The sequence below is a fragment of the Polyodon spathula genome, chromosome 28 (genome assembly GCF_017654505.1).
Source record: "Polyodon spathula isolate WHYD16114869_AA chromosome 28, ASM1765450v1, whole genome shotgun sequence".
Taxonomy (NCBI): domain Eukaryota; kingdom Metazoa; phylum Chordata; class Actinopteri; order Acipenseriformes; family Polyodontidae; genus Polyodon; species Polyodon spathula.
The window spans coordinates 5927386-5938490 of NC_054561.1; the positions used below are offsets into that span (position 1 = coordinate 5927386).

The window sequence follows — 11105 nt, forward strand, 5'->3', positions numbered from 1 at the left end:
AATGTTATTAAAACTATGAAATTAAAATGGACATCTAATTTACTTTTTGTCTAAAATTTTGATGCTTGCACCATCTTTGTTTTCGAAAAATGACTGCAGCGAGCATGCAAGTTAAGTAATGAACCACGTCAATCAGTGGCATCTCCAGACTTTCCCTGATGAGGGGGCTAAGGGGAGGGGGCAGAATATGACAAATTGAGAGGGCTACACCCCACTTTGTGCAGGCACACAAAATACATTCAAATCAGTTTCCATGTCAGAAGTGGACCGGGGTGAACAGCAAGCATTTAAACAGCAACCTTAAGAAAAGATAGAAGTTACAGGAGAGGAGTCATTATTTGGAGAAGTTAAGGTGACTCTCGATGGGCCAGACGGAAGGCTCTTACGGGCCGGATTTGGCCCGTGGGCTGCCAATTGAAAAACACTGCTGTATGTTATCTGTTGTCTGTAGTGAGTCAATTTTTTGCCGAAGCTATGCTTTCTTTAAAAGTTTGGAAGATTGGCCATAATACTCTTTATGAGTCTGATAATTAGTAATTTGATAAAGAATACCCTCAGGATTTGTAAGGTTTTGAACACTGCTCGTGTTCTCTTTTAGGGTGCTGTCCACAGAGAGTGCCAACAGTTTCACACTCATCGGAGAGGCCTCCGACGGGGGCACCATGGAGAACCTGAGCAGGAGACTCAAGGTAATATACAGCTTTTACAAATCTGCTGTTTTTGCCTTGGTAGTTGCAACTATGTTCTCTTTTAGCAACACCTGATGACTATGGCTGAGACGTAACCCAGAAACTGTACAGCTTGCAGCTAGTTTGCCGGGCCTCAGGGTAGAGGATATAAATTATAGGCATAACAGTCCCCCAAACAGTTTTACACTGATGCTTGATTGATCTTGTTTGTGTGTCCTTGGTGCTGCAGGTGACCAGTGACTTGTTTGATATCATGTCAGGCCAGACGGATGTGGACCACCCACTGTGTGAAGAGTGTACCGACACACTGCTGGACCACCTAGACACCCAGCTGAACATCACAGAGAATGAGTGCCAGAACTACAAGTAAGTGGAGGAGACAGGGCAGAGTTTTAGAAACATGCCAACATGTGGAAAAATATAATTTAGTGTCTTACTTGAGCATAACAGGGAACAGTGAAGGCTATATCTTGGGAAACGTTCACCTGAATCAGAACTCTGCATTAACATTTCTTAAATATTCATTTTTGAACAAACAAACAGTACTATATCGTACTGAGTACTATATGTATCCATGGTCACTCATTTTTATAAGAGCTTACTGTATTTATTTAATTTGCAGGGTATACAGTATGTATGCTGTGTGTGTATATATATATATAATATATATATATATATATTTTTTTTTTTTTTTTTTCTGGCATTTATACTTTAATGTTGAGGATGATTGTGGGGGCACTGCTTCTTTAAATGTAAGGTAATGGAATTAACTGGATTGTTTTATGTATTGTACATTTTTACAACAAACATCCCTAGTCACAGCTGTAATATGAAAAAGACGATCACTATGACCTATCTACTGTGTACACATATAAAAATGTAAGCGTGACATACAGACAGACCAACCGGGTACCTCAATATACTCCTAATGTACGTTACCTTATACTAAAAAAAATATTTTTCAAGTTTCAACACAATCGGATAAGATATGTTTTAATATTTACGCATGACACAGTCAGACGGTCGTACTGAAAAAAAAAAGACAGCCTCTATGTACCCCGAGATTATAATACACTCAGTAATTTGGGCAAAAATTGATTATCAAGTTTTCGCTCAATTGGAAAAGTGTTTATATAGCTATATATATAAAGCGCTAAAAGGACAGAGAGAAAGACAGATGGACAGAAAAGTGGCCTCCATATAACCTAAGATATATTTTCTGTAGCTACAAAACTAAGGACATGTGACATACATCCTGGGCAGAGATAATAGTGGAACCTGGAGTTGGTTGTGGCTGAAGTGACCATTCCAGTTTCAGCTCCTCATTCACTCATCTCGCAGGAACTGCCTGGAGCTCCTTGCGCACATGACAGAGGAGGAGGAGGAGGAGACCCTGCTGGGCGAGTTGAAGGACCTGAGCACTGAGGAAGAGCATCTCATCCAGGAGCTGGAGAACATCGAGGCCACACGCAAGAGGGTAGCTGAGGACCTGGCCCGAAGCAGAGCAGAGACCGAGCGGCTGGACCAAGAGGAATTGCAGTCAGTAACAGGCTGCTCTTTGTGTTGGGCTTTTAAACAAGTACATGTGTGCTGTGGTGCTTTAACACTAAGGGTGTTTACTAAGCTTTCAGTGCAAAGTTTGCACCACTTATTTTATGAAAACCAAGAAGAATCTAAAAAGAATACAGACTTTGAAATAAACACTGCAATGTTATTTTATAGGAGTCATGACCTATGCTTTAAAAAACAGAGATGTCCATGCTTTTTGTTTAAAAGAGCCATAGATCAGGGAGTCTTTAAAGAGATGTGCAATCAGTTCTCTCTCTCTCTCTCTCTCTGTCTCTCTCTCACTCGGCGACTTGTGTCAGATTCAAGTTTTTTCAGCTCGAACAACTTCTAACTTTTTGTAGCAAGAGAAATAGCAGCGTTTCGCTGTTTGTTTACGTGCCATTTTGTAGCGATGAGGTGCACTAATGGAATTCAGTATAGAAAACAAGGCAGTGATATGACAGTCATTCTGGAAAGATTGAATAAACCAATCATTGTGCCTCAAGACACTCTCGCAATGACAAGTCGCTTTTGAAAAGACTGAATAAACCATTTGAATTTAAGTTTGATGATGATGTGTTATCAGGTTACAAAACAGTACTGAATCAGTTTTGAATGAATCGCTAGCAGTGCCAACAAGGTGTTCTTTTAAGTGAAGTTCCTGTTCCTGTAGCCTGGAGCATTTACAATGGGGAAAAATCAGTTTCACCACAAGGGTGTTCTCTTATGTGAAGTTTTCTCTTGGGAGGTGTTCCTATACACGGAGACTACTCTATTACTAACATATATTACTTTTACAATGTGTAATAATTGACTAGCAGCAATTACATTAAAAAGGGAGATACAAAATAGATTTAACCAGACTGCAAAAGACAACTTCACTGTGTTTTTGTGGTCATTAAAATGTTGAAACACCACATAGCTTTATTTACGTTTTGACTGTACTTGCTTTTACCAAAGACTACCGAGCGCCCTTGTAGTATTTCAAACCCATTAAAAGTCTTGCGTGGGATACTTCATGTCTATATCAAAAGAGCCATATTGTGGCCCTCAAGGATCCATATATGGTTGAAGAGTCATCCCATCCATTGGACAACCCTGCTTTAAAAAGTATTTTCTTACTGACTTCATTCAAGACATTTTTACGTTATTTCAGTATTTAAAACATTCAACCATGTATCATACATTTGACAATGTGAAACCAGTAGAAGGGTTTGTGTTTTTAAATCGCTTTCAGAAATATGAGTGATTGCAACAGTTAACATTGCCAAAAAAGTATTGATACATAAAAATTAAGTGTAAAAACAGAAGTGTTTGGCTGTATATAAAATTCTGTGTTCTGGGTTTGTTTTTTCTCTCACAAAAGCAGTGGGAAAATTACATACTGTATAAAACAAAAGCAATTATTCTGTTATCATAATCAAGAAATCAGTTTTGATATATTTGTATTTATTGTCTGAGCAATTGCAAAATCTGTGAGCTGGTAATGTGTCTGATCTCTGTAAACTCTGCAGGTATCAGAAGGAGTACAGTGAGTTTAAGAGACAGCAGCTGGAACTGGACGATGAACTGAAGAGCGTTGAGAATCAGATGCGATACGCTCAGATCCAGCTGGACAAACTCAAGAAAACCAACGTCTTCAATGCAACTTTCCACATATGGTAGGCCACTGCAGGACAGGATATACTAACAGTGCAGAAACAAATACGAGCAGAGCTGCTATATCTTTATCACAGTTGTTTTCTTTTTATACGTGATACTTTTTAAAAGCTGCTATAATGACGGGTGCCATGAAATGTAATCCTATGATATGTCAGTAGTTAAAATGCTTATCTTATGGTTTTGTTGTACCTTTAAGGAGGCTGTGTGGTGCAGCGTTTAAAGAAAAGTCACTTAACCTCCTTGTGCTCAGTCTTTCAGGTGTGACGTTGTTGAAAGTGACTCTGCAGCTGATGCATAGTTCACACACCCTGGTCTCGTATCTTGTAAAGTGCTTTGTGATGGTGGTCCACTATGAAAGGCGCTGAAGATTATTATTATTGTTATTATTATTATAGATGTCCATTGCCTTTCATATAAAAAATCTGACATCTATCGTGGGATTTTTCTCTGAGCTTCTGCATCAGGCTACCTTTTTTTAAAAGTACAAATTGCATTTTTACTCTAACAAAAAATGTAACCACCATTTGCAAGTGTGTATTGAATCTAGTAAGTTATCCTCCAGCTTTGTGTGGGCAGTGCTGTAATTGTTATGAGTGCTTCAATAACTCCAGAAATTACATTCCTCAAAGGTAGATGAATGGTAGCTGTAGGGGCTCATTGTCTTTGAAACCTGCTTGGCACTGCATTAATCTGAGAGCAATTGGCATGAATACTCCTATGACTTTCTTCAAGATCTCTTATGGTTTAGAGGCAAAACAGAAATTTAAAAAAGGGATTTGGTGTAAAGATAACATTTTGTCAAATGGCTGTATGGTAAATCAGTTTTTAGTTGATGCATGTTTAATGCCGACAGCTGCTGGTAACGTCTCACTGGGTGGCACAGAAGAGTGAGCCCATATCATTTGTAACATGCTTGTCCAATTTATGTATACACATTTAAAAAAAAACTACACATTCTAGCTTAACCAAGTTTTCTCACAATTCATGTATTCTCTGTTTCCTTGCTTTCTTTGTCTATATTCTAGGCACAGCGGTCAGTTTGGGACGATCAATAACTTCCGTCTGGGCCGTCTCCCTAGTGTTCCTGTGGAGTGGAATGAGATCAACGCTGCCTGGGGTCAGACTGTGTTACTGCTGCACGCACTCGCAAACAAGATGGGCCTGAGATTTCAAAGGTGGGACACAGTTAACAGTGCGGCGTATTGATGAGAGGAGAACTTTGGCAACATTAGCTTTTTTAAATAAACTCCTTGCGTTGTTACTTTCACCTGCAGTCTGCCCATACTTGTAACTAATATTACTCATAAAATTATTGTAGCTAACAAAATAGTTTCTCCTCCATGCACAAAAATTCACTGTATGGGTATCAAATGTGCACCTTTGAAAGAAACTTGTTTTAACATACATGTGTTTTACTTTTAATGCATAATATCTGATTCTACACCACATTAAAGAAGTATCTGTTTGCATATGCCTCAACAGCATGGATGGACTACCTGGTGATTGAATAGCAACAGGGATTTTACAGTCTTTTGTTGGTGTGTGCTTCGCACATTTTCACAGCATCACAAATTTTAAGCTAATACATTTTTTAATTTCCTTTACAGGTACCGTCTTGTTCCTTATGGAAATCATTCTTATTTAGAGTCACTCACAGACAAATCAAAGGTAAGAAAAGTGTTGTTGCCTTTACTTGTGAACTTACTTCATGTGTTGAGTCGTTATTTTACAATGCAATATTGCTTGTTTTCTCGCTCCTGATTGGTTGAGGCAACTAAGTATTTGACTATAATTTGATTGCTGTTCCACATACAGCATTGTGAATGTTATGGCGCCAACTTTTTAAAGGTACAAGCCCCTGGTTATTCGTGTTGAAGGATATATCTGGTGAACTGCTTGTTAAATTAGTGAATTGGGCTTTAGGAACAATACTGTAGGTCATGGTTATCTCATTTTTATAGTATAGGCATATTTAATTTTATAAGGTAGTGTCATCTTGTGCAGTTTGGGTAAGGTCTGGCTGTTCAAACTGTGCAAAATGAGAATGTATTAACTTATTATTAATCACAAAAACAAAGATTGTACTTTGGAACTACTATTTCAATCAGAGAACCAACATTGTTGCAGGAGGGAGCATGAACTGGATACACTTGTTTCGAAGAAAAAAAAAAAAATTCCTGGTGAACATTTCCGAATAAAAGTTGAAAAAAAGATATTTACTTATGATGTATAAATAAAAACATATTTGAAAACATTCAGGTTTATGTTGCTGTGATATGGATATATGTTCTGTAACTTTAAACCGCAGTCATGTGATTAAAAAAAACAAAAAAACATTAACCAGGTTATTGAGAAGCTCTGTGGAATTAGATTTTTTTTTTAATGTTATCCCATTGATAGAAGCACAATTTGAGAAAATAAAGCACATCATTGATCTTCATTCTAGGAACTACCCTTGTACTGCTCAGGAGGCCTGCGGTTCTTCTGGGATAATAAGTTTGACCATGCAATGGTCGCCTTCCTGGATTGCGTGCAACAGTTCAAAGAGGAGGTAGAGAAGGGGGACACTGGCTTCTGTCTTCCATACAGGTAAGCTGTCTTGTGCATGTATACCAGGTGGCAGTAAAAGGTACTGCTAAAATACTGTAAACTAAAAGTCTTATATTATAACATTTTGTTGTTGTTATTCCTGCACTTAAGTGGAGTTGGCAGATCAGCTCTGTCTCTTCTTTTGGGAGGATTGGCATGGCTTCTTCACTGTCCACCATGCTGACCTCAGATCTCCAGATCAATTCCTCTTTTATGGAGTGGTGGCTGCTGCTTCTCCCCTTAATAGGCAGGACCAGCGGCAAAGTAGTCCATAATTACCATTCTCACCATAACCATACAAGCAGTCATGATCCCGCCATTGACGCTTAGGCTGAAATTCGGGGAGGGATTATTGAATGATTACTCTTTTGTTAGGATTATCGAATAATTACTGATATGTTCTATAAATCTCAGGTAAACTCACCAGTGGTTCACCGCCCTTTCTGTGAAAAACCTCCTTCTCCCCTTGGTTCTGAGTATGCCCTTCTTCAGCTTCTACCTGTGTCCCCTGGTTCTGTTCTCTGTGACCTATGAAAAATAATTTTAAATACCTCTATTAAGTTGCCTCTGGCTCTTCTCTTTTCTAGGCTATACAGATTCAGCTCTTTCAGTCTATCTTCATATGACATACCCTTCAATCCTGGAATTAGTTGTGTTGCTGTCCTCTGTACTCTTTCCAGTGCCCCAGTGTCTTATGATATGGGGACCAGAACTGGACACAATATTCTAGGTGTGGTCGTACCAGTGCTTTGTATAATTAATATAATTTATCTTGATTTGAATTCAACTGTCTTGGTTATATAACCTAACATTCTATTTGCCTTTTTTATAGCTTCTCCGCACTGACTAGTTGGCTTAAGAGATTCATCCACTACTACACCACCCCACAAGTCTTTTTCATACATAGCCTCCTCTATTTCCTCACTATTCATGCTGTACTTGCCTCTAATGTTTTTGCACCCTATGTGCAAGACTGCATTTATTCACATTAAATATCTGCCATGTGTCAGCCCAAGCTTGAATCTTATCTAAATCTCTTTGTGTTATTAGTTGCTGATTGGGAGTTGGCTACCCCTTCCAGTTTTGTGTCTTCTGCAGACTTGCATAGTTTACGGATTATGTCTTGGTCCAAGTCATTTATATAGAGTAAGAATAGCAATGGTCCCAATACTGATCCCTGTGTTACCCTTCCATCTTATGTTGCTCCAGTTTGATGCCTAGCCTCTAACTGTAACTCTCTGCTTTCTATCTTGTAACCAGTTATGAATCCATGCTGCTACTTTATAATTTATTCCTACTGATTTAATGTTTCGATATAGCCTTTATGTTGCAGTACTTTGTCAAAATGCTTTTTGAAAATCTAAATATATTATGTCATGCACACTATCCTTATCCACTCTAGTAGTCACCTCCTGGAAGAAATCTGCTAAATTAGTCAAACAAAATCTAGGCTTCATAAAGCCATGTTGGCTGTCACCTATAATGTTGTTACCATCCATTTTAGTCCTTATTATAGTTTCCATGATTTTGCATATGATTGATGTTAAACTTACAGGTCTGTAGTTCTAATTTATCTCCCTTTTTAATTTATAGGAACCGCATTGACAATTTTTCAGTCCAGTGGGATGGCTCCTTTATTTATAGATTTATTGTATATATAACATATTGGTTTATAAATAAGGACTCCTGGACAGATTCTGTCGGGCCCTGATGATTTGTTTATTTTAAGTGCTGCTAGCCCCCTGAATACTTCATTCTCTTCTATGACAAACACCGGTAATGGTGTTTATGTACATTCTGGTGTACTGTATAAATCCTCCTTTGTAAGTACTTTTACAAGTATTGATTAAGTACATCTGGTATTCTTTAGTCACTAAATTACCACTGCTATCACGTAAACTACTGACTTCCTCTTTGTTTCCTTTTAGCATTAACATATTGTCTCTCTAATTCCCTTTTCACTCTCCTAGTCTGCTTTTTAAGGTCTCCACAGGCCTCTCTGCATTCTATTTGTGAGACTGCTCCCTTTGATTTAATAGAAAGATATCATTTTATTAATTTTTTAATACCATGGATTTACCCATCGTGGTTTCTTTTTCTTAAGTTTCTTTCCTTTTCTCATTTTTGGGCAAAATTCATCCTGCATTTCCAACATTATATCCCTAAATTTAATCCAATTGTTTTCAGCTTCATTATCTATTAGTATTCTATCCCAGTCTATGTGTATAAGCCACAATCTTCGTGCAAATATATATATATATATATATTATTATTAATCATCACAATTATAATATATATAATATATATATATATATATATATATATATATATATATATATATATAATTGGACACTACTAAATTGGGGAATAAATAACAAAAAACAAATTGGTGACTACTAAATTAAAAAAAAAAAAAAGGGACCTCAGCAAATGCACTGGTTGGCTACCAGAATGCAATTATAATTGCCCAGCCTTGTGGCGAATGGACTGGCTAAATAAACACGCTTTGAGGATGACCATGAGACCTGGCGCTGCTTGTTGGGGCAGGTAACGTCCTCGGATTGAAGCACTAAATTTGGCACCTGGACCACAGAAGCCTCCACCAGTGAAAAATGGACCAGGCCCAGCTTCTCTACATCGTGTTCACTATATAGGACGTCCATTGACCGGAAAACAGCAGGAGCTGTTGCCGGGTGAGCCCAGGGGGAAAAAAAAAAAGGATTTCAAAACCAAAGTCCAGGACACGGGAGAGATGGTAGGCTCATCCTCAAAGAAGGACTGCCTTGTCTCACCTTCTGTAGAGCAGGACACTTGCAATAATCAGTGACAGATGCACTGCCAACAGGGAGAGCTTAACTGCAGGGAATACACTGTCAGACTCCACGTCTTCAGACGGAAAGGCCAGCTCCTGTTCACCCACCTCCTCAGAGGCGTCGATGGAGAGTATGTTCTCTTGTGGCCAATCTGCCCTTATAGCCCCCTGAGGCCCCAAGGGGACAGGCTCATTGAACGTTCCTGCAGTAATTCTGCGAGAACAGTTCCTTAGTGAGAAACAGCTGCCCATAGCTGCTCCAGTTGCTCTTGAGTCTGCCAAAATCGCTTGGAACAGCAACTCTTTTTCTTCTTCCTCGGTGGAGAAAAAGCAGAGGAAGATGAGGAAGACTGTGAGGACATACGCAAAAAACACTCATTATCCTATAATAGACGTATCCCCCCAACTCAACACGACACGACAGGACCATCGTGAAAGCAAAGCGTTCTTACCTTTTGTATAAGGTGGTGATCAGCAGATGTGTCAGCCGCACCAATAGCACAGCGTGTTGTTTTCACTAACTACTGTGCAGAATAAATGATTTTTTTTCTTTGTGTAAATATCGGGACTTTCTTCCTATGCATCAGGACGCAGGAAATTGAGACTGTCGCGACCATATAGGGACTGTTGGCATGTATGATATTACAATTAAACCATTACAATATTTCTACTGTATGTGAGTTCATTACACAGTAAAGGCACTGCTAATGTGAATTACAATGCTTTGTTTTTCTCTTCTGTAGAATGGATGTGGAGAAAGGCAAAATTGAGGATACTGGTGGGAGCGGAGGCTCTTACTCTATCAAGACCCAGTTTAACTCGGAGGAGCAGTGGACAAAGGCACTCAAGTTCATGTTGACAAATTTGAAATGGGGCCTTGCCTGGGTGTCTTCCCAGTTCTACAATAAATGACAATTTGCACTGAACAAAATAATGTTATTTTGACAATTTTGATCCAGTAACGTACAGCTGATACTACAATTTCATCGTCTTCAGAAGAGCATTTAGATTATGTGGACTTTCAAAGTCCAGCCTCTTTTTTTTCATTAATTTAGTGGATTATCGTGTATTCCTAACTGCCAAAATGTGTCATGATTATGGTTATGTAAGCAGCATGTGCATAGTTGTCGAATATCCAGCAGGTGACCCAAGTATAACAGCCTTTTTATTAAATAATTTCACAGATTGTAGCTGTTTTTGGCCACAGCAGTATCAGTGTTGATATGGCAGTCTAGGATGGGAATACCACTGCTAAATGGTCCGTGACTCTCCTTACGAGGAGGCAGTAGACAAGTAGTCAGTATAGTGTTTACTGTATGCGCTTATCTAACTGAATATAGCTACAGTATGGGAAATGATGGTTGTTATTATGTCTCCCAGTAAATTTTCACCATTGAGTCTTTTCTGATCAAGTTAGTGTTGTGCAAATCATATGTGGCCTAAACTAATATTTCATGGCAGTCGGTTAGAACTTAGCTTTAACTAAGAGACAGACATATATGTACAGACCTGACTTTGCAGTGTTTACTGACGTCTGGGTCCTAATGTTGCACCCACTTTTAGTAAATTGTATGAACTAATAAATGCATATTTAATTCAACATCATTGTAATTGTACAACTATTTTCAGTAAAATTGGAAATGATCTGATGGGCTGAATACATATGTCATATTTTACCATAAACTTTTTGCATTTGATTTATCCCCAAACTTTCAACAGCAACTTTTTATTTTATTCAGTGTACAATCTGTAACTATTGGCCATGTTGTAGTTATGTTATCCCAATGGATTCCTGTACACAGAAA

General features: G+C 38.4%; 1 protein-coding gene across 1 annotated transcript in view; it reads left to right on the forward strand.

Moving 5' to 3' along the window:
- becn1 (beclin 1, autophagy related) overlaps window positions 1-10900 on the forward strand; it is a 13827-nt gene extending 2927 nt beyond the window's left edge. The window contains exons 5-12 of the mRNA XM_041231642.1: window positions 599-689; window positions 919-1055; window positions 2031-2228; window positions 3752-3898; window positions 4925-5074; window positions 5507-5567; window positions 6346-6488; window positions 10044-10900. Of these exons, the coding sequence (XP_041087576.1) occupies window positions 599-689; window positions 919-1055; window positions 2031-2228; window positions 3752-3898; window positions 4925-5074; window positions 5507-5567; window positions 6346-6488; window positions 10044-10212 (1096 nt within the window). The 3' untranslated portion in view covers window positions 10213-10900. The remainder of the gene's footprint in view (window positions 1-598; window positions 690-918; window positions 1056-2030; window positions 2229-3751; window positions 3899-4924; window positions 5075-5506; window positions 5568-6345; window positions 6489-10043) is intronic.
- The last annotated feature ends 205 nt before the right edge of the window (window positions 10901-11105 follow it).